Source organism: Sturnira hondurensis, unplaced genomic scaffold (assembly GCF_014824575.4).
Source record: "Sturnira hondurensis isolate 20B ecotype Veracruz unplaced genomic scaffold, ASM1482457v3 Scaffold0022566, whole genome shotgun sequence".
NCBI lineage: Eukaryota > Metazoa > Chordata > Mammalia > Chiroptera > Phyllostomidae > Sturnira > Sturnira hondurensis.
The window spans coordinates 8897657-8921114 of NW_028095197.1; the positions used below are offsets into that span (position 1 = coordinate 8897657).

Genomic DNA, 23458 nt, shown 5'->3' on the forward strand with positions numbered 1-23458 from the left:
GCTGGTGGTACCAAGGGGGCGGGCTGGTCATGACATTTAGAGACCAAGGGAGAGAACTCAGGCCCTGTGACCCCCAGTCTGACCCTATGGCATGACCATTTCCCAAAAGAGGTAGAAAGGCCAAAGAGTTGGGCCTCACAGTGGAAACCCCCCTGCAAGAATGGTGCTCCCCCTGGGCTCAGCACTGCTGTGAGCCAGGCCTGTGCTGACAGTAAGAGGCTCAGTGGGGGGTGGGTGGGGGGACGGGGGCTGACCCCATGCCACACAGCGACCAGCAGCAGTGGTGCCCCTGTCTCCCTCGCTGGCAGGGCTTCCCCAGAGCCGGTGCTCCGGGCCTCAGCACCATCTTGCTCCAGGAGAGGGTCCTACTTAGCCCTCAGCAGGGTGGGGAGCCAGAGGCATTAGATCCTGACCAAGGGACCGCTCGGCCCCGAGCCTGCTGGGCTGATGGCGGGGCACAGGCAGCTGGCAGTGAGAGGCCATCCCAGGGACTGAGGATGGCATGTCCTGACCAGCGGAGGCCCAGCCTCAGAGGCAGGGTGGTGACCCCTCCCATGGGGCTGGCGGGCTCTGAGAGGCGAGCAGGCTTTCTGTGGGAGAGTGTCTGTCAAACCCCGACTCAGGCAGAGGTCGGGGGAGGCCTTGTCACAACACACCCGAGAGGTGTGCTGTAATAACATATCCTGAGCACAATGTCGCCACGAGATGCTACCTAACAGCAGTTGAATACTTAAAAACAGCTACAGGGATGGCTTTAATGACTCCCAATTCTACACTGCAGACATCAAGCATAAAAAGAGGAAAAAATAAAAATTTCTGGGAAGGACTGAGATCACATCAGATAACCAGCACGCACGGGACGCTCTGGACAGAGTGCCTCCGGGGCGGGGCAGCCTGGGGGCCATCTGCTCTCGCCTTCTTGGGGTGCTCTGGTGGAAACTGAGTTCAGAGACGGCAACACTCGGGCCCAGCACACACAGCCAGGTGGGCTTGGGCTCTGGCCAGCACCCGGGGGCCCCAAGTCCCAGGCTACCCCACCTCCCCATCATTGCTTCTGGAAAGGTACAAGTCCCCGGGGAGTCCGAGGGGCTGCCGCCACCTGCCAAGCTCCCGAGTCAGCCCTGTCTCCTTTGATAGGACATCTTGCGAGAGCAAAGTCACAATTAGGGATGTCTCTGGTGGGTGACCTTTCTAATGAGCCTTGTAAGGCCCCCAGAGGCTAGGGGTGCGGGGGCTGTCGTGGTGCTCGGGTTGCTCATTATCATCACAAGAAGCACCTCCTCATCACCAGGACTATCAAACACGCCTGGCGCGCAGGGCCTAATAGCAGGCCCCGCCTCGCCTCATAATCACAGGCTTTAATAAAACATCACTCAGCCCGCAGCTGCCGGCCCGAGCAGGGTGCGAGGCCTCACCTCTCGCTTTTAGACCTAATTGCTTGATGCATATTTCATGAAGAATCCTGGGTAATAGTTATGTTAAATCGCTTTTTTTCATGATGAAATGACTTAAAAATACTTGCATATAATATTTATGTGCCCTCCGGGACTAGTGCCTAGGACTCCGTCACAGGAGTCCACACAGAAGCTATCTCCCCAGCTCATCCCTGCCAAAAGGTGGGTGGGGCACCACTCCCCGGATGGAGATGCCCTCTTGACTGAGATGCCCCAGAACACTGCCCCTCGGCTCCCCACTGCCACTGCGGGGTGGACGACACCCGCACTGCTTGAGTCCCCGCTGTGCCTCACTGAAGTCCATAGCAATGTCGCTGAGTGGGTTAACTGTCACTGTTCACAGATGGGGACAGTGAGGCTCAGGGAGGTTGTGTGCCCCCTGCAGGGCATGGGGGGGCCAGGATTTCACTGTGCCTGCCTGCCCCTTAAGCCTGTGCTCTTCTTAGCTCATGGTAAGCACTCGGGGCCCTGCAGCACCACGGCAGCCTTATCTCCCTTGCTCAGCCACCGGCCCAGGTGGCTCCAGGTGACCCTTTGGGCTCTTTCTGCCTTGAGACTTGGCTTCCCTGCAGCTCTGTGAGCTCCCGAGGTCAAGAACCCTGCCTGCTCTTTGCGAAGTTTCTTCAGCAGGCCAAACCCAGCCCCTCTCTGGGCACATTGTCTGTCCATGCATCCACCCAGAAGCTATCTAGGGAGGGTCTACCCTGAGCCAGGGAAACAAGTCCCCACGCATCCTCCTGTCGGGACTGTGAGCTCCCAAGGGCAGGCGGGTGGCCGCTCCAGCCAGTGCCCTAGTGCAGCCCAGCCAGGTAGAAGTTGCCTCTTCCAAGGCCAGACACAGAGGCTGCTTGGTCTGGTCACCGCTGGTCCCAGGACGAACCAGCAAGGCTCTGCGGGGGGCACAAGGGCAGGTGCCTCTTAAACCAGAGAGGACTAGCCTGAAGGAGGCCATGGAGGAGAAGGGGTCAAACCCATCTCTTTCCTGGAACCACTGCCCAGGCCCAAGTAAACAAAAATGAACGTGAGACCAGTTCCCTCCAAAAGCTACGGTTTTCCTGTGGGGCAAAATCTGGGGCCCAGCAGACCTCTAAATGGGTGCATTTTGGGGAGTCTAAGTGGACCTTCTTTTGTGAAGTCATTTTAACTAAACGTATGAATCTTATATTGTTCACAGATTCCTGGGGCTAGATCCATGACAGCAAAGACTATACATTTGGTTTTTTTAGAGAGAGAAGGGAGAAAGAGGGGAAACATCGATCAGCTGCATCTCGCGCACCCCTTACTGGGAACCTGGACCACAACCCAGGCAGGTGCCCTGTCTGGGAATCCAACCGGAGACCAGCCCGGGCCAGACCGTACGTTTGAAATGTGCTCAGCAAGTGGCTGCAGGCTGACTCTCAGGGGAGAAAGCTGTCCTGGGTCTCCTGACCTCCACAGACAACGGCAACCGGCACTCGCTCTCAGAGCCCTGGAACGCCCCCCTTCCTCAGCATGGAGAGGGCATGAGGCCAGCCCAGGGGGCCCTGCTGGCCCCAGGGTGTGCACTCAAGCTGCGGTGGGTGTGGCGCGAACTGAGTCAGTGGGAAGAGGGGTCTGCTCTAGGCCTGGCCCTCACACTGGCCTGCCGTGACCACGGGCAAGGGAGCTTCTGTGGGGAGATGGTCTGGAGGGCGCTGCGGCTGGCAATGCTGTTCCCGAAAGCAGATGGCTCTGGGATTCAGACAGACTACTGCCCGCCCACCTCCTCTTTGACCAGCAGGGAGACGGGATGTTTTGCTGGGTCTATAGGGGCACTCGCCTTGCCACACCTAAGGGCAAAGTGCAGACACTCCAGAAACTCCGTGCCTGCTGAACAGCCTGCTCTGAGGAGAGCCCTGGTCCTGCTTCGGGAGAGAAGTACCCAGATTTCAAGCAACGGGGGCCTTCTGGAGACCGACACCCAGTCACTATCTCCTGAGGCCCTACTATGTGCTGGCTGTCATGTGCACATGATGTGAGCTTGTAGCACAGGCCTGGAGGGCTGAAACAGAAAGGTGTACAATGATACCCACTGCCCCCCTGGTCTGCGCTGGATCAGCCTGTGGCTCCGGAGAGAAGCAGGGAGGGTTGGCATCATGTGGCAAGAGGCCCACTGCATGGATGAGAAGGCCAAGGGCCAGAGGAGGAAGCCACTTGCCCAGGTCACAGTGAGAGGACATTAAGGCCAGAGGACCAGCATGGGAGTAGTCCTGGCTGTGAGAGGGCTTCTCCCCAACTACGCACTGTGTGGAGGGCCTGGGGGCACAGAGGCCCCTTCCACCCGAGAGATTCCAGTAGTCAGGGCAGCTGGGGGAAGGGGCTTCTGAGGTCACATGGCGAATACCTGCACACCAGCCCCGTCTGAAAGTGCCTTGTCACAGAGACAAGCCAAAGACACAAAAGCTGGGTTATCGCAAACAAAAGTCTCAATGTTAATGCTGCCGAGCCAAACCACTTGATTTACAACCAAATAATTATACTTTCAATAAATGCGTCAGCAGCAATTAGTCTTCCTGAGACACCCGGGCATTTCTCAAGTTCCAGTTGATGGCCCAGGGTGAGGGCCTTCGGTAAATCACGACAGAAGCTGTCTCCAGGCAGGAGGAGAGCTGGCAGATGCCTCTCCGCCGAACAAGAGGAGGCAGAAGGCTTGCTCGGTGCCACACCAAGCAGCGGGCAGGTCAAAAGAATCCCATTTAAGGCAATTTTCTCAGGAGAAGACTAACAAAGTGTCAGGCAGGAGGATTTTAATGGCCAAGGCTGACAGGGCAGGGAGTGAGCCTCCCATTACTGGAGGTGTGTAAGCAGGAGGGTCATGATGCTTGGAGGCCAGCCAACTGCAACCAAGGGGAGGGGGTGAGGTGTGAAATGTCAGAGCTTTAGGAAGGGGAAAGAGGCTCTGGTGTGGTGCCCCCACCCCCTTTACCTGAGGACTTTTCTAGGAACACGAAGGCCCTTTTGTGTTAGGAATAGGTGGGGTTAGTGGTGGTGGCTGGACTGAAGTCAGATAGACACCTGGGTTCAAACTCTGATCCCACTGATGTCATTGGCTGGGCAGGTCCCCTTCTGGGGAAGGTGAAGGGGCTCCCGTCTAGCGCCAAAGGTCTCAAGGCAACGAGAGACATCCTGAGAGGGTGGGGACCACCCATGCACCAGCCAGGAAGACCAGGGTGGGCAGGATGGCTAACTTTCACACAGGGAGGAAGGGGGGACAGAACTGGGCCCAGTGGATCCCAGGTTTGGGGACAGCACCATGACAACAGCAGGCTTCCTAAGGCCTGTGCCCACGGGAGGGACAGAATGCATTCCCTCCTGGCCCCTACTCTCCTGGGAGCGGTGGTTCCCAAGCAGGGCAAGTTTAGCCTCTCCTGGGGATAGTGGGCAATGTCTGGGGACATGGGTGCTGCTGGCATTTAGGTGGAAGCCAAGGATGCTGCTGAAGAGCCTACTATGCACGGGACAGCCCCCAGAGCAACGATAGAATCGCCCAGCCCCAATTTCAGTAGTGCTGAGGTTAAAGCCACACCCCTCACTAGTTGCCTCGCTTCTTCGTTGGTGAAATGGGGATGATGGGAGGGAGGCCACCTTCACAGGAGCTGTGGGAGGCGAGACCTTCCACATGAAGGAAGCTCACACATTTGATAAAGGCTGGGTCATCCAGCTACTGATTTAAGGGCTTATGACACAGCACAGAATGTGCCCAGTAGTTCAGCTGCAAAGTGCTCCAGGCTGTTCCCTGGGCCAACCCCCCACCCTGGGTCCCCCCACCAGCAGACGGGGTACCATGCCACACCTGTTGTGGATATGGGTGCCAGCTGCCGGGGAGAGGGCTTTGAGGGCCACGATGGCTTTTAGAGGCAAAGGGGCTCTGGAAACGTGGGGTCAACCCTGGCGAGACTGGCAGTGAGACAAGGGGAGCCCTCCTGGCTGAGGAAGGCAGAGAACTGCAAAAGACACCAGGGCAAGAGCCACCACCCGGGCTGACCCAGGTCTGGGTCTGGATCTCTACCTTGTCACTGTGAGCTGTGCCTTGGTTTCCTCATCTGTGTAATGGAGCTTCACCACCCGCCCATAAGGGCTGTCCTGAGGTCTGCTGTGGACAGTGCTGGGGCTCGGGGTTCTGACTGCCCCCAGCCCCCGCTGCCCACTCCGTCCCCATGGCCCCGTGGAGCCTTCATACAAGTAGCTGCCCATCTGGTCTGTCCTGATGGCTTGGCTGCCCAGGACAAGCACTGAGTGTATCTCCCCGTCTGTCTGTCTTGTCTGTCACGGCCGCGGTGACAGCCCAGCAGCCGCGGGGGCCCCCGAGGCCTGGCCCGGCTCTGTCTCTGGGCAACAGGGGGCAGGGTGCTGGCCTCCCTGTGGTCTGCCCCCCTGACACCAAGATGCGCTGACCACACTCTTGAAGCCGTTACACAAGGGATCCACATAAAAACAGAGCAGAAATGATGAGGAAAGAGAGTTTTTGCTTAAAATATACTTGCCATAGATGGTCTATGGCATTTATTAAGGGCCTGCTGTGTGTATTGCTCTGTAGCCAACGTTTCTGAGGGAGACAAGATGCTAAGCGGAGGCTTTTGAGACCATCTGGTTCCCTGTTCTCATTCTACAGATGACATTGAGGCCCAGAGGGGTGGAGGTCTGCTCCCACTCCCCAGTCAACCAGGGTCCAGAAGCGCCCCGCCCCCCAGTCCATCAGCTGAAGGGGAATCCCAGGCACTGCCGCTGCCCAGTGGGTACTGATGGGAGCGGCTGTGCAGGGCGGCGGGGGGAAGCAGCGATCCCCCCCAGTCCCCATCCTCATCCTTAAAGCACAGCCTGTACCCTCACCATCCTCCCTGCCAGCTGCCCAGGGCATTCATCAGCACGGCTGTGAAGGAAACCCACAAAGCACCCAACACAACTTAAATACAAACAAAAAGAAGACAGAAAGGAAAGGAAAAGAAGAAAGGAAGAAAGAAAGAGTAAAGGGAGACCCAGAGGGGCCTTTAAAAACTGCAGCCACAACACTCCACCTGCTCAGCGCCCCGGCCCTGCACCTAGCCGAGGACCCTGCTCTCCCTGGAACGTCAGAGGCATAGGGCTGACTGTCAGCCACCAGACACCCTGGCTGAGGCTCTTCTGCAAACTACATGAATAACAGTGGCTCACAGTGGAAACAACAGTCCTCGGGGAAATGAGCCTCAGTTTCTTCACCTGTGAAACAGGGATCAGTCGACAGTGCTCCCTGAAGTCCACCGGAAGCAAGTGAAAAGAGCTCTGACCTGGACACTGGGGACCTAGCCCCAGCCCTGGCTCCTGCCCTCTCAGGCCTCAGTGTCCTCATCTACACAATGAAGTGACAGGAGTTGACTACCGACGTCCCTCCAGCAAACCTCAAATCTTTGAAGCATGTGGCACAGAGGAGATGCTCACACCCCAGGATGAGGAAGGAATTGCCGACTGTTCAGACACTGAACGGAGGACTCGCCTTCATCACAGACACCCTGGGGTCTCAGGGCTGCAAGAGAAGCGCAGGTGGCTCAAAGGCAGTCTCTTCAAATGTGCCCTGGTGCTCAAGCAGCGTCCCTGGGGCTCGTCAGGCCTGTGGCTCCCAGGCCTTTTTGGAACCAGAAGCTGCTTTTAATACGCTCTGTAAGAGATTCTGAAGGGCATACGAATTTGAGAACCGCCATTCTAATTCTGATGATGGAAACTCTTTTGTAATATTCATGACATGTAGCATCCACAGCTTTTGTTGCTTAATCCCAACATCGGGGAGCTTACTCTCCACCAACGCAACCCCCCCCCAACCCCAGCTGGCTCTGCCTGTGGGCAAGTCCTTCCACGTCCTCAGCAAAGTGTGACTTACGCAGCTGAGAGACGGCAGCCCCAGCTCCGAGCTCAGCTTCCTACGGGCCACAGATGTGCCTTCTGCCCTCGGAAGGCCCCTTAGAGGCGGGAAGACCTGAGGGTGCTTCTCCCTCTCCCACTGTCCCCGCAGGGCAGCATCTCCTGTCCCTTCCCATCCCAGTCACCCTCGTCACACACTCTTTCTCATACACCGACAGCGTCCTGCCAGGTCTCCCCCGCTTGGCTATCAGCACCCATCTGGATGTGACTTCCCCATCAATGTGGACACCCCAAATCTTTGCTCAACCTCGTTCTGGTGTCTGCTGATCTCCTGAGCTCACCTTTCTCTTCCATCTTCTCCCAAGTCCCAAAGGACAGGCAGGGTCTTATCGACACACAGGTGTCATTGGGTAAAGACCACACTCACCTCCTGACCAAAACTAAAAGGAGCACCAGGCCAAGAACATAAAAACCAAAGCCCACTGGCTTTGGCCACACTCGGGAGGTTCGGACACGCAATTGTGAAAGGCCACTGTCAGCCCTCAGGAACCCAGGCTCTGGTGCTGGACATCCATTCCGGCAGCTTCCTGACCACCTCCGTCCACAGGGTGCAGAATTTTCTCAAAATTAAATCTCTGGCTTTTTGCCCCCTAACGAAATTGATTTCTGCTTTGATACACAACAGAGCTTTCATTATTTGGCTAGGGTTTGAGCCATTAATTATAGTTTGGGTTTTTTTTTTTTTTTTTTGGTTTTTTTTTTAGCATGGCTGCAAGTAATTGAGTTCCAAAAAGTTACTATCGGAACTGATTGCTTTTTAAACACACAACTCCCACAAAAGTCCAATTAGTCAACCTTAGATTCTCCATGGAAGATTTTTCTTTGTTAAGACTAGAGTGAGTCAGGACAGGAACAGTATTTTTCCAGCCTGAAATTCGGAACTCAAACGTCACCTTGGTGGTTTTATCATCATTTGTGTCAGAACTCAGACACTGCTGAGTTTTTCATCATCGTCACTGGCATAATTCTCCCTGTCTTGGGACGCACACTACAGAAGTCTGTCCTCATCGATGCCCAGCGCCAGGTCCTGGGGGCTGCCCAAAGCCCGCCCACCACCATGTGGATGTATTTCTCCCCGGAAGCTGTGTTCAGCCTGGGCAGGGCGCATGCCTTTCGTGTCAGGTGGAGGTCACGGGCACGCAGCCTGTTCTTCGGCTAGCTGGGGGGTGGGAGGAAACTGTGAGAAGGAAGGAGGACCAAGACTGTGGAGGGCCGGCATGACCACAGGTAAGCCCCTGCCTCTCTGATCCCTTTTCCCTGATGACAAAGTGGGGATGCTGTGAGGAGCTGGAGTGAGCTGACTGGGACATCTGTCCACAGTACTGAGGGTCACCTGGGCCCATGGGGGGCTTATATGGCGGGGACAATGAAAAACAAGTTGGGACCAAGGGAAGGGGGGACACTGCAGAGACCTCTCCTCTATTCCCAAACCTAACCATCCTACCTTTTTATTACTTCCCCCCAAATTATTAACCTCTAAGGCCCTTCTCAAATGCTTCCTCCTCCAGGAAGGCTTCTGGTGAGACTTGCTTCTTCTCTCATTTATTCCCTGCCACTCCCCCTCCACCATAGCTCTCACCTACTTGCATTTCCCCTTCCCAGACTTGGATGTGCCTTCATCTCCCCACTCAGCTGAAGGCCTAGAGCAGAGAGGAGCGCAGTGTCAGCCACACTGCTGACAGGTTTGTCAGCCCTGCCCAAAAGTCTGGGCTGAGAATGTGGCAGGCGGGTCCCCAAGCCGCCTGGAGCTATAGCAGCATGTGAGTTTTCAAAAGCAAAATAGCAAAAAGAAAAAGAAAGGCTCTAATTAAAGCCTTTCTAATAAGTCGGCTTTGCCAAATCCAATTGTTTCTGATATTCCTCTTGGGCAAAGTAATCAAAAAAGAAAGAAAGCTCTGAAAGTGGCAGAGAGCACCGGTGGCTGGAAGGAGGACGGCGGGCGAAGCAGCAGAGGCGGTGGCTGAGAGGTCTCTGACCCAGCCAGGCTGAAGAGTGTGCTCGTGTCTCACACACACACACACACACACAGCACAACATTTTTACAGCTCCAGCATTTGAACTGTGGGAACAAGGACAAGAGCTATAAAATCAGACATCCAATTTTCTACATTGGCCTCAAATATCAAGAATGTTTATGGATAAACAGGGACAAGGAAGTTTGCTGCTACGGGGCTCCGAAGGGCAATAACCCGGGGGGGAGTCGAGACATCGGGGCCCTGCCAGCAGCCCCCCACTTCCTGTTTCTCCATCAGGATCTGACCCTGATGCTCGAGACCTTCTCCTGGCAGAATGGCCCACAGGGGAACAGTGACCCTGAATCCTGGGATTTTCCTGGATGAAGCTGTTCCTTGGAGCCCCACCAAATGCCTTGAGGTGGGGGATGATCCTATTTCTTCCGGGGGCCTTTGAGCTATTTACCTAGTTCTAAGCAAGATAAGACCACAGATTCTTTCCCGAGCTGAGCGCAAAGGCTGGGCAAATAACCCCACCTGCATTCCTAGAGCCTCAGAGTTTACAGAGAGCTTTCACTCCCACTGTGTCCCCAAGCCTTGGGGCCCAGGGGCTCAGAGGCGGGAAGCTCCTCACTGGTGACCCTCACAGATGGTGGAAGCAATGGGACCCAGGCTCTGGTCCTGTCACCATGGCCCCACTTTGCCCTTCCCAAGGGCAGCCCCACTGTGCCCTTCCCTAGTCCCTAGCCAAGCCATTCCCAGATGGCTTTTGTAAAAATATTATTAAATAAGTCATATTAACAAGATGTTAGAAATGTGATTGGAAAGAAATGTTTTCCCCATTTGGAGAGACCACCCAGTGCCTCAGAAAGGAAGCTGTCCCAGGGCACGAGGTTTCCTGGCGACGGATGGGCAGCTGGAACGCCGGGCAGTTGGAACGCCTCCCCGGCAGGCGAGCCACGCAGGCAGACTTCTGCAGGCTGATACGAGATAATTAAAAACCAGCTGGAGACGTAATTGGGGTGGCTCAGCCACTGGAGGGGACCAGGGAGCTCTCGGGGGAGCAAAAGTCAACACTGAAGGCCTGGATGGGGGCGGAGGGACCCCAGCCCACCAGCAGACACACTTGGCCCTGCCAGACTGGCGGATGCCCTGGAGAGTGGGCTGGCAGCCAGAGTGTGGGCACCTCTTGTCTCTGGATCTGGGGCAGGGGTAGAAAGAGGGCAAGCTGAGTTAGGGAGAGCGTGTTTTTCTGGGTCTTTTCAGAACTGACCATCCCAGGTTCACACTGCAGCTGGCAAGGCCACCCTCGCCCAGCCGTCCAGGAATCTGGCCTTGACCCTCTGCTTCCTCACCTGGCCAGTTCTACCGGTCCATGCTCTCCTTTCCGCTCCCACTGTCCTGGTCCCCCACGGCGCCAAGGCCTTCACTCCCGGCCTGCCTCCCAGGCTCATCCACGGTCAGTCCCGAATTTTCAGGAGTCCACGGGCTCCTGAAAATCTGTCTGGTCAGCTACCAGAGCCACCACAGTCCCTTCTGCTTCAGCCTCTCGCTCTGCCACCAGACCCCGAGACACTCCCAGCAACCTGAACCCAAGGAGGAACGCGACTCCCACAGGCGGGTCACTCATCCCAATGCCATCGCTTCAGAGCCAGACAGAGAAAGCCCCGATGCCTTCAGGCCCCAGGAAGCTGAGGGAAGGTGCCAGAGGAATGTCCAGCAATGGGCTTGGGGCCCAGGCCACACTGACTTCTGGTTTCAGTCCTAGGTGTCTGTCCAGGTATCTGCTGGGCCCTGACTGGGCTTCTCAGACTCACAGAGAGGAAGGGTGGGGGTGTTCCTGCTCAGTGAGGCTCCGGAGGAGAGAGGCACTGGGTGCACTGAAATCCCAGCTCTTCTTTCACTCGCTGTGACAGCGTGAGCCTCGGACTGTGTAGCTGTAAAAATAAAAGTACAAGGCCCAGCCTTCTCACCACATCCTACTATGGTGGGAAAGGTTGCTATTTATAAACACCGGCAGCCATGCCAGGCAGGGCCCTGACAGGAGTCACCTCACTAAAGCATTTCAGCAACGGAGCCCAGGCCCCCACGGCTCTGAGGAGTGGGACTGCAGTGTGGCAGCCCCCTGCATCGTGGCCGCACCTGAGGAAGGAAGAAGCCTGTGACCAACTTGGTCTGGGACCCCATAGCCAGGCAGCCAGGGGCAGAGCCTGGATTTGAACCCCATCTCTCCCCGCCCCGCCACTCCAGAATCCCCAGAGCCCCTCCCAGAGTCTGGAAGAGGAACTACAAGAGGAACCGCGTTAACGGCGATGGCAACATCCTTGAAGATGTTTTCCTACCGACGGGATATTTTCTCAGCAGTTCTGAATGGGGAAACGCCATCTTCCTCACAGTGTCTCTCGATGGCGCAGCCTTTTGTCCTACAAGGCAGGACCTCGCACATTCTCAAGTTCCCTGTTTCTGTTGAGTCCCCGTGCAAAGAGCGTTTGAGGGGCCCCTGGCTTGCCTACAGCAGCAACTCCAAAATTCACCGTTTCCTTCAACCATTCCGAAGGAGAAAACATGCCGTGCGCTAACTGACTGGGAAGTTCAGTTTGCCTCCATCGGCCCTGAAAGGGTGGGAAACCCTCCATGTGATGACTACAAAGACGAAGCCCCCGCCCCGGCCTGCCTGCCCCATCTCAGGCTGACTCAAATGCTGCCAGAAAACAGGGCCCGGCTGGGAAGCCAGGGCTGGGTGAGCTCCTTCCCTTTCGGGGCCTCAGTTTGCCCACCTGTACAGGGCACTTGCCTGGGGGATCTAAATGGCCTCTTTCTGTTCCCCAAATCCCAATGTTTCCACTCAGTATATTTAGTGGACCAGGGCTTCTCCTTTGGCTTTACAAACAAACCAAAACCAAAACCCTCCCTCCCCGCCAACATACACACTTCCCCATGAACAAAGGAGACCAGATCAAGTTCTGGTGAGAATGAGCATTTAACTCCTGCCTAAAGACACAGGCAGGGAGCTGGAAGGGCAGCAGGGCAGCGAGGAGGAGAAAATGTAATGCCTATTGAGGTGGTCATCCTCTCTGGCTGCTCACGAGGAACTGGGAGATTGGAGAGGTTAAGCGACTTGCCCAAGGTCACACAGCCAGGAGAGGGCAGTCTGGGTTTGACTCCACCTCTGCGTGACCCAGTCTCAGTCACAGTGACACAGGAGTTGATGCAGTGAACGAACTCTCAGACCCCGCCACCACAAAGGGGAGTGGCCGTGGGCGTAGAAGACTTCTGGGTCAGACCTAGATTATCTGCAAGGCTCTGGACCACACAGAGCTCTTTCCTCAACCACTGGCTCGCCCAAATCTCTAACGAAGGCAATGAGCTATACCACTCACCCACCGAATGAGCACTTACTGCATGCTAGGCACATGCTAAGCACTTCGCATATACTGTCTCTTCATCGGTACATCTGTAAAACCCATGTTATAGATCAGAAATAGAGGCTCAGAGTTGTTAAGTCCCTTCGCCCAAGACCACCCCGCTAGTAAGTGGTCGAGCTAGGGTTCAGGAGCCCAGGCCAGACTGACTCAGGGCCTGTCTTCTGCAGGCCAGAGCTGCCTTTCTCCTGGGGGTGGGGGACGAGGAGGATGCTGGTGGTAAGACGTGTTGGAAACTAGGTTGGAAAGTAGGATGCTCTCTCTCCTGGGCTGCTGTTTCCTCAGTGCGGGCAGCTCCAAACCCCCCCCCCCCCCCCCCCCCCCCCGCCTCAGAAGTACCACGTCCCCGCACTGTGCAGGGCTGGCCCGCCTCCTCAAGTCCCCCACCACCTCCTGCTATGACTGTCTGCCTGAAGTCGAAGCCAACTACCCCCATTCCAGTCTGCCTGAGCCATCCTCTCTGTATTTCTTTGGCATCCCCCCTCCATCCCTCACACCCACCTGGCAGCTCAGAGAGGCACAGGTGGGCAGCTGGTCAGGAACCCTGGGCCCCTCTCCCCAGAGCCAGGCAGTGAGTGCCCTGGCTGCACACACCTGTCTTCCTTGAAGCCTTGGTCTCAGGGGTGGGGCTCCTGTGCAGGGAACCCCACAACTGCTGGGAGGTCCTGCTTCATCTGAGCGGCCCCCCTGGGGGCTCAGGTACAGGAGTGGGCGGCCACCATGAAGCGAAGCGTTTGGAGGCTTGGATGTTGACCCAGCAAGGGGTGCTTAGCCAGTAGAGGGGAGCGAAGTCTCTGTTCCCTGCTGATGCATGAAGGGTGGGCAGCCTTTCCTCTCCCCCGCCCCTCCCTACTCTGTAAACCTTTATTATTTTTTGCTCCTGGCTGTCAGCAGCAACAAACTAAGATTAATCACTTGCCTGCCTATCTGGACCCAGGCATGCCTACTGTTTGAAAACTCTCTCCTTTGCTATATAAATCAATGAGGGGAGAGGAAGAAAAACAGCTCGAAGAGAAATGTGCCCCCAGGACGCTGCTCCTCAGCTCCACCCGACCCCAGCTCTACCCACCACACTCCACGGAGCCCCAAGAAGCAGCACTGGTCATCAGTCTCCCTTGCCCCCCCGCCCCCAGTCCCCTCGAGGTGAGGCTTCCAGGAAGGCAGGCCTGTGCAGCCAGGGGACTGCCTGGCAGTCAGCACAAACCCGAAGCTCCAAGCAAGAACGTGCTGGGTGTCATCAATCAAGTGACGTCAATCGTCCTGCCCCTTCCCTGCTACTTGGAGAAGAAGATGGGGCCTTCTTACCATCCTTGGGACCAAGGGAAAGGTACCTTGCCTTAACTGTGGAGCCCTTAAACCCGGAAGCAAACTTACTGACCAAGCCCCAGATGGTCATTCTGTGGATGCAGGGAGGGGACACTCGCCATGTCATCTGGGGGCAGAAACAGTCTCAGTGTCCCCTAGGGCTTTGACTTTGCCCAATACCATCCACCCTGCTGTCTCCATGGCAATTTCTAAAGGCTCTGGGAAAGATGGGAGAAGCAGGGACCAGTATACACTAAGTACCTGCTGTGGGCCGCAGGCAGGACATACCTGCCGAGCGGCATTACGGTTGTCCATCCCTAGGAATCTGTGGGGGATTGCTTCCGGGACTCCCCTTGGACACCAAAATCCGGGGATGCCCCAGTCCTTTGTATACAATGGCGCAGTATTTGCACATAACCTACCCCCATCCTCCCATACGCTCTAAATCACTCCTAGGTTACTTACAATACCTAGTGCAGTGTAAATGCTGTTATACCGCATTGTTTAGGAACTAATGGCAAGAAAAGAAAGCCTACATGTTCAGTACAGACACCATCCTGGGCCTGACTATACAGTGTAAGTTGGCAATAAAGTAACATTTTTCCCAAATATTTTCTACCTGTGGTTGGTCGAAACAATGGACGTGAAACCTGTAGATTTGGAAGGCCGACTGGTCTTCTTATAGTAGCTTTATAGGGTGAACTACAGCTTTCTGGGTGACGATCAGGGAGTGAGTCACTTGTAGGATGTCCCACGGCAGGTAAAAGATGGAGCCAGGGTTTGAACCCAGGTATCTATGTGACTGCAGAGCCCATATCTTCCCTCGGCATCTTGAAAAGGGCTGCCTTGGACCTCCCCCAGGAGTAACTGCCCACATGCTGCCCACTTTCCAGCCTCGTGGCATATTTGAGGGCACGTGGCGGGCAGAAGCGGTGTCCCTCCCTCGACAGTTCTCATGGTGCACCCTCTATCACTGAAGATTCTAGAATACAGCTCCACGGACACGACTGCACCCTGCTCAAAATGTTCAGGATGCCCTGTCCTGCAGGTCGCAGCCCCAACTCCTCAGCCTGAAGACCAGGCTGCACCTTTCCTTGGCTCCCCCCATGATGTCATTGGTTCCGGGACCAGCTCTGCACTTCCCTGCCTCTGAGCCCTCCCCCTGCCTGGGATGCCCTCCCAGCACACCCTCAGGCCTAAGCCCTGCTCACCCACCACGGACGCCCTCTTCCGGTCCTTGCCCCGTCACTGTGCTGCGCACTCACTTCCTGGGACAGCCCTAAACACATTGCTCCTTGACCGGCAGTGAAGCTACGTCCTGATAAACCCATCGCGCGGTGGAAGTATGTTAACTGGAGGATGCCTCTCACACCACACTTTGAGGACCAGTGTTGGCTCCTGTGACCGAGTGCCTGACAAGGAGCTCCGCTCTCTGCTGCTGTCCAGCATCAGGGGAAGAGACCCTACCGCACACTGGGGGCCTGAGAAAAGGTCAGAACTCAAACTCTGCAGTACGGTTTCTACGGAACGTGTACTGCTTTCATATGATTGTAAAACCAAGAAAACCACCCAGTCAAACCTTCCCAAGTCAGGGACTGTCTGTGTATGACTTGCAGGTGTGAACATCTCCCCCACCTCCAGCCACGAACTGGAAGACTGGAGCCCCATAAATGACACTGAATGGGGCAGAGCTTACAAGGGCTGAGGAAGGTTCCTGAATGGTCGGGCCTGGGACGCTCCCTGATGCAAACAGGCCAGACCTCAGCAGCGTCTCTTGAGCCACATTTGCAAGGATGCTGTGCACTTAGTCTTTGGGGACTGGAAAGCTGATGGCCCTTTTGCTGAGGACTCCTGAGAGCCATCTCCCCCACCAGGGCTGGGACTCTCACTGCCTGAAGACAGCTGAGGCTAGGCCCTTGTCAAAGAAGTGGCATCCCACAGAGGCCTAAGAAGTGCTGCTGTGTCTCCCAGGCACAGACCCAAGGCAGGCCGGGGCCACCCGGCATCGAGGGAGGGAGGCCCTGGCACTCACCCTGCTCCCGGCGCCTCAGCTGCAAGCTCTCCAGCTTTGAAGTCCTGTTTCCCTCATCTTGTCCAGATTCCTTTGCAAAAACTCATGGAACTAGAACTTGCAAAGAGTCATTCATAGTCCAAAATGCCCGAAGAACTCTTTTAATGAGATTTTTCAAGACTTTTCATCTCTTTCCCCCACTGCCTGCCTTTTTAGACAGGAAACTGTATTAGAGTATGATGTTTTCCTGCCAATTTTTAAAGTCTCAATCCTTTGCTTCCAGAGGCTAGAGTGAGTGTACATAGGGGGTCAGTGGTCGACGCCAGGGCCATTGTGTCCACTGGTAGCCAAGAGGGAGCCTGAGGGCCTGAGGCTCTGTCGAGCCAGGCCGCACACGGGAGGGGGTAGAGCTCGGCAGAGGGGAGCGGATGGGATGGACGCAGTGTTCCAATGCAAGGAGGCGGGATCCTGGTAAGACTGCTTCACGGGGGGGGGGGGGGGGGGNTATAGGGGGTGGGGACTAAGAGGTGCTGGTGGGGGGTGCAGGAGCTTCTGGTGGGGGGCAGAAGGGGGCAGCTTGGGCCAGGGCAGGGGACTGTCCGGTCCCTGCAGTGGGCAGCAGCTGCCATCTCTAACTGTGGGTGCGGTCAACTGCCAGGTGGGGAGACTTAGGCCAATCGTGAATCCCCAGTGGGTCTCAGCCTCCCTACCCAGGAAGCAAAGGGATGGACTAGGTGGGCCTCTCGGGTCACTCCTAGGTTTGACATCTGACGACCTGCTGACCTGGTATAAGGAATGCTTAGAAGGGGGTGGGGAGACACTGGGTAGGAGTCCGCTGCATCCGCTCCAGCCTTGGGAAGATCCCTATGATGGGCTTTGCCTGGGCTGTCCCCCCTACTAGGGGTCCCACCAGCTGTCCCTCCCCAGGGGAACACCCACCATCTCTTCAAGGTTCAAGTGCAACTCCTCCCTGTTTTCTGACCCTCTGCGGCAGGGACTGCCACCCCTGTGCAAGGCCCTCTGAGCAGACCTGTGTGCAGCACGGCGTGGGATGAGCGGACCAGACCGGGAGCTTTGCGGCCTGCACCGGGCTGTCCTCGCCTCGGCCCTCAATCTGCTGCCCTGCCCAGCGCCTGGTGTGGGAGAGTCTCATAACTATCTGCCGAGGGAGGAATGGAGAGGGTGGAGGGCCCTGTCCTCTGAGGCCAGAACGTCCTGAGTCCTTTCTCCACCCTAGAGCACTCTCACAGGGGGACCCAAGGTTTACAAGAAAACCCAGCTGGGGTTCCAGTGTCAGTTCGCACCACGTTCCTGATGACACCGTGCAGGGGGAAGGCCACTCTGCACCCTGCGCCGGCTGCACAGGCCTCGGGAACAGGAGAGCCCTCACGCCCCACGAGGTGCCTGGCAAGGCTGGCACATGCTCCGAGCAGATGGCATGTTCAGTCCCAGGCCCACTGGTGGTCTAGTTGGTTAATGCCAGGCGCTGCTCGCTGGCTTACAGCCAGACTAGTCATCAGGAACTGGGGCTACTCTGGGGAGCAAGCCCACACTCCCTTAGCCAGCTGCCCTGCCTGCCATGGAGTGGCCTGGCGCACCTCCCCAGTTTTGAGATTCCTCAAGGGAAAGCTGACCAGGTGAGACTACCTCTCTGGCCTTCAGGATCTAATGGCTCAAGATAAACCCACATCCGTAGGCAGAGACCAGTCGTCCAAACTGGGCCTGATGGCAGGGTGTTCCCCTCCCAGGCCCTGGCACAGGCTGCTGGGCTGTGCCCTCAACATCCACTACCTCCTCCCCGGCCCAGAGGTGTGGAGGTCCAGCCAGAGCACCCCAAGGATGAAGGGTGGCTGAGCCCACAGGTAGGGGAAATCTGAGGAGTCAGGGACACCTTAATGAAAGAAGTGAAGGCATCCTCGGCAACCATGCAAGTCCATCTCATGCTGGGCAGACGTGGGTACGGAGCCCTGGAGGGAGGGAACTTGCCTAAGGACACAGACTGAGCAGTAAGTGGCAGGACAGGACTCCTGCACAGAATGGCACGCTGGGTCCATTCTGTGGCTCTTAAAAATGGCCGTCACAGAAACTGTAGGGCTGACCTGGGAAAGCAGGGGGGTGGGAGTAACATAAATAACGTTTACACCGCCCTGGTGGGGCTCCAGCTGCCTTCTGTCTGTAGGAACATTGCCATCTGCCTGCCCCATGCACGGACGAGGAACCTGAGGCCCAGAAAGGGGACATGATCGCCACGCCCACAAGGCCAGGGATGGAGCAGCCTGGGCCCTGCTTTCTCCCTGTACTACCAGCTTGTCACTGTGAGAGCAGGTTCCAGGTGCCATCTGGCCCTCAGGGAGGAACACTGAGGTCTGCCATGGGGCGCGCCACCCCCTCCTCTCTGGTGCATCCCTTCTGTCCCCTTGGGAGGACCCCTCTGGCCAGCCCCAGACACCAGGACGCCAGGAGAAAGGAGATCCCCTGAGAAGCTCACAGGCTGCCTGTGTGGCAATCATCACGCTGAGGAAGCCCGGGGGAGTGCAGGCTGCCTGGATCGGCAGGAAAGGGGCGTGGCAAAGGAAGTCCCACCTCTGATGTTACAGGCTTTCAGTAGCTCTCCCATCCCAGGAGAGCACAATGCACCTTGAGACAGGAAGGTGGCAGTCTGGAAACATCACTCATGGGTACCAGGTTGCTGGGTTAATGCAGCAGTGAGGGCTGTGTGGAGCAGTGAGAGGCTGAGGACCCCTGGCCTTTGTCAGCATGGCCAGAGGTGTGCACCTGCCCATGCCGTTCCAATGACCGCCCTCTCTCCAGCTTTGGCGGCCTCCAGCCCACCTCCTCCGCTCAGTATCTGTTTAACTCACTGGATTTTCCCCAGCTGTGATTGCTGACCTGATTCTTTAAGCTGCCGGGTCCGAGGGTGGACAGCTATGTGCATAGGTGTCTTTGGTCCNGCGTGGCAAAGGAAGTCCCACCTCTGATGTTACTGGCTTTCAGTAGCTCTCCCATCCCAGGAGAGCACAATGCACCTTGAGACAGGAAGGTGGCAGTCTGGAAACATCACTCATGGGTACCAGGTTGCTGGGTTAACGCAGCAGTGAGGGCTGCGTGGAGCAGTGAGAGGCTGAGGACCCCTGGCCTTTGTCAGCGTGGCCAGAGGTGTGCACCTGCCCATGCAGTTCCAATGACCGCCCTCTCTCCAGCTTTGACGGCCTCCAGCCCACCTCCTCCGCTCAGTATCTGTTTAACTCACTGGATTTTCCCTAGCTGTGATTGCTGACCTGATTCTTTAAGCTGCCGGGTCCGAGGGTGGACAGCTATGTGCATAGGTGTCTTTGGTCCTGAGGGCCTTCCCAGGAGCTTAGAAACTCCCTCCACATCCATCCTTCCTGGCCAAGTGGTCATCCAGCCCCTGGTGCAACCCCCAGTGATGAGGAACCCCCATTGAATCGGCCTGAGATCACTCGAGTTCTTGACCAGCTCTGACTGTGAGCGAACTCTTCTCCTCGCCGAGCTGAATCTGCTTGCCCACAAGGCCCTCTTGGGGGCCCCCCCCGCCATGAGTGCTCCAGCTGCCCTGACAGTCCTGGGAGGGGTGTGGTTCCCACCCCTCTCCAGGTGGACTTCCAGGGAGCGCTTCTGCTGCCTGCCCAAAGGCACCCCTTCTGGGGCCGCACGGATCTCATGCCCTCACGGCTGGCACATGGGTTCCCCCGACAGTCACGCCCAGCAGGCCCTCCCTCCACCACGTGGCCCCTAACACTGGTGAACAGAGCAGAGGAAGCAGAGGGGACTTCACTGTTTCTGGTGGCCTGTGCTGGCTGGAGGCCTGGGTTTTTATATCCTAATCCCATCACTAACTCTCTATGTGTCCCTGGGCAATCCTTCCTTTCTCTGGGCCTTACTTTTCCTATTTGTAAAATGGGTTTTAGGTGGTTTGTTGGGTCCCCTCTAATAACAACACTGACTAATGAGGCACTCAACCCCCAAAACCTCTTTTCTAATTTTTGGGGCTACCTAACCGACTGTAGTGCCTGGGGGTCGGAGACCTGACAGCTCACAAAGCAGCCCCAGGTGCTACCGCCATTGGGTCTCTTCCCAGCTCTTCCCAGTGCCTCTCACCAGAACCTTTGTGGGATGCCCAGAAATCAGACCTGTCCGAATAGCAACCTGGACCCCAAGACAAGGTCGTTCTCACAGCAGCAGCGGAGAGTTCTGAAGGGTCAAACAGCTGGTCTCGGTCCTGACCCTACCCTGACCTTGGGCCAGCCACAGCCCCTCTCTGTGCCTCAGTCTCCTTATCTGCGAAACAGGTACACTGCGTTTTTTGTCAAAGGGTGTTGGAAGGCTTAAGAGGGCCTCGGTATGCTAAGAGATTCATACAGTCCCTGGCTCACAGTAGATGTGAAAGCTATTCTTGGTTATTTAATATAAATCCTAGGAGGAGGCCCCTTCTGGGGAGGCAGAAACAGAACATAAAGACCCCTCTGTATCCCGGGGGAGTAAGATCAAATTGAAAAACCCAAGCTTGAAATAACTCGTGCTGGCGAATTTCCCAGGGGCACGGCGGCAGGTCTTTTGGCCACAGACACGAGATCTGGCGGTGCTTTGCTTGAGGCTGCCGAGGAGGGCTGGGGGTGACACGGGAGGGCTGGGGGTGACGCGGTACTCACTTCAGGGACAGGGAGTAGTCGTGCTTGCTGGTCTGGCTGTTCCGGACAAGGTAGCTGCACTCCTTGCAGAGCCGCAGCAGGTTCTCAGCATCTCCTCTGCTGATGGCTCCGTGATACCATCTGGGGAGAAGAGAGGGGTCAGAACCCTAGTACAGGACCCTGAAATCGGCTCCTCCCTGGGGAGGCTCGGCCCCCCCGAGGGCAGCTGTCGCTTCCTGGGCCCCCTCATTCCAAGGAAGGCGCGTGTGTGCATGGGTCCAGTCATCCCAGAGACATTTACCGAGTCCCCTGTACCTGCCAGGTCCTGGGAGAGAACGGCGAACACACCGACCGACCCACAGCCGCCTCCAGTGTGAGGCCGACATTCTAGTGCAGGTGCTATGGAGAAGAGGCGTGGCCCAGTGGGCTGTGGCTCCCAGTAGGGACGGCTATTTTAAAGTGGCCAGGGAAGCCTCTGGAGAGGGTGAGATTTCAGCATGGACCTGAGGGTGGTGATGGAGGAAGCCATAAAGGCCAGCAGCTGGAAAAGAGCATTCTGGCAGAGGGAAGGACAGCAAAGGCAGAGGCCCGAGCGGGAGGGCCTGCTATGTTTGGGAAGCAGCAAGAAGGTCGGTGCGGAGTGGGGCAGGGGTTGGGGGTGTTGGTGGGGAGGCCCCCCAGGCCGTGGCTAGGGGCCTTTGTGTGGTGTGGGGATTCTGGCTTTCTTGGTCCCTGTCGACTCTGAAGCCAACAGAGGGTGCTGACAGGAGAGACATGTGCCAACTCTGACATCTGCAGACAGCTGTGCTCATCACTCAGGAGAGTGGCCACCCCAGTGCGGCTGCATCGACTGGACGTGTGGGAATCCCAGCCTCTCTGCTTCCAGACGCCACATGGTGGGCAGCAGAGGCGGAAGGAGGGGTGCAGTGGCTGACGGCCTTCGGCCCCCAGTGGCAGGACACAAGGGGAAGACTGGTTGTTGAGAGTGGAAAAGTCGAAGGTATAAATTGAACAGAGAGCGAAAACACCACTGAGAGGTGCACTCAGGTCACTTCCCTGTTACCATCAGTCTCTGAGGGGTGGGGCTGTGGGGAGGTGGTGGGAGCCGGGGCTGGAAGCAGAGCCAGAGGTGCTGGGCTGTGAAGCTGGATCATGCTTCGGCCACAGAAGCACATATGGGTCAGTCACTGTCCAGCCAGGGCGTCTGGGGTGAACGGCTGAACCTTGCTGAGGCTTGGTTCTCTATCAAGTTAGGGTCACTTCACCCGTTTGGGGTTGAAGAGTAAAAGGGGTGATGCATAAAAGGACTTCTGCCTTCGCCGTCCACTTTCTGCCATTCACAGGGCGGGGCTCCGTGAGGGAGCAGCAGTGGTGATGATGTAGTTACAAACAAATGAATGAACGAGAGAGTGAAACCAGATCTAGGGACACGAGGACTGGAGAGTGGACGTGAGGGCTCCTGTCCAGTGAGCACGTGACTGAGTCGCTGACAACCAGGCTGTGACCCCTGACGGCTGGGCCCTGGGGCTGGATACCTGGAGAGGGGACTGGCCAAGGGAAAGAGCAGGGAAGGGCGCAGACCGCAGACCCGCCTTCCTTCCTAGACTTGCACAGAAATGAAGAGAAACGTGAAGGTGGGGGCTGCGTGGGTTGCCATGACGAACGCACTCCGAGGGTCATGAAGGCTCAGGGTTAGGCTGCAAAGAGGACACAGGACTGTAACCGGGAGAGAGAGACCGGGATGGGGCCAACCTCAGAAACAAGAGCGAACAGTTTGGGCAAGGTTGTTTTCTAGGAAATTTCACCTGTGTGACACGTCCCCAGGGAGCTGACAAAAACCAAGGTTGTTTTCTTAGGAAAACAAGCTCCAGCCAGCTGAAACAGAGGTGTCCTTGGGGACAGGCCTGGAAAGTGGTCTCCGGGGAAGTGCTGGCTGCCACCGCCCCTCCCTGAGCACAGGAGTGGGTGCGTTCTCAGAGAGGTGGGGGCTCTGGGCCCTCGTGAAGGGCAATCCCCAGTGGGCAAACAGGATGAGCTGCTGGTTAATTCCTGGGTTGCTCAGCTGCTCCGCGTGGAGAGAAAGGCAGGGAACTCAGCGGAGGATGAAAGAAGACCCAGGCAGAGTTTGGGAGACAAGTGTCAAAGGACACTGAGGGGAAGCTACGGCCAGGAGACAGGATGGCGGGGGGTCCTGTGGGGCTGGGGGCCAGCTGCTGGCCCGGAGCAGGCTTGGCCTGGGCCACAAAGAGAATTCAGGCAGGAAGACAGCTTGGGAATGTGCTGGACTTTGTGGAGCTGGCCCGTCAGGTCGGAACGATGGAATTCAGATTCAACCATCACCACCGGCCTATCCAATACCCATTAGCTTATCCAATATTTACTCACCACTTACTCCATCCTTGATCTCATGGGGCTGATACAGGGAGATGGAGAATCAATAAATAGGTTCAGGAAACGATCTCAGATAGTGACAAGTGCTCTGTAGGAATACTGGGTCTCTGATAAGGTAATGAGACTGGGAGAGGCCAAGGGGGGAGCCTACTTTAGCCTGAAGGAGGCTTCTAAGAAGGTGACATATGACCTGAAACTCTCTATCTCGAGAAAAAAAAACAGAGGAAACAAGTTCTCTGCAGAGAACCAGCACACGCAAAGGTCCTGAAGTAGGAACGATCTCAGGGTGTTTGCGGAGCAGAAAGGCAGCGAGGCCGCCTGGCGCCGTGCGCCTGGGGAGCTGGACGGGATGCGAGTGGAACGG

General features: G+C 56.6%; 1 protein-coding gene across 3 annotated transcripts in view; it reads right to left on the reverse strand.

The window, feature by feature from the left end:
* The window catches only part of SHB (SH2 domain containing adaptor protein B), a 126827-nt gene that overhangs the window by 3854 nt on the left and 99515 nt on the right, over positions 1–23458 (reverse strand). For all 3 annotated transcript variants that reach the window (XM_037036196.1, XM_037036197.1, XM_037036198.1), the window contains one exon: positions 20725–20844. In XM_037036196.1, the coding sequence (XP_036892091.1) occupies positions 20725–20844 (120 nt within the window). The remainder of the gene's footprint in view (positions 1–20724; positions 20845–23458) is intronic.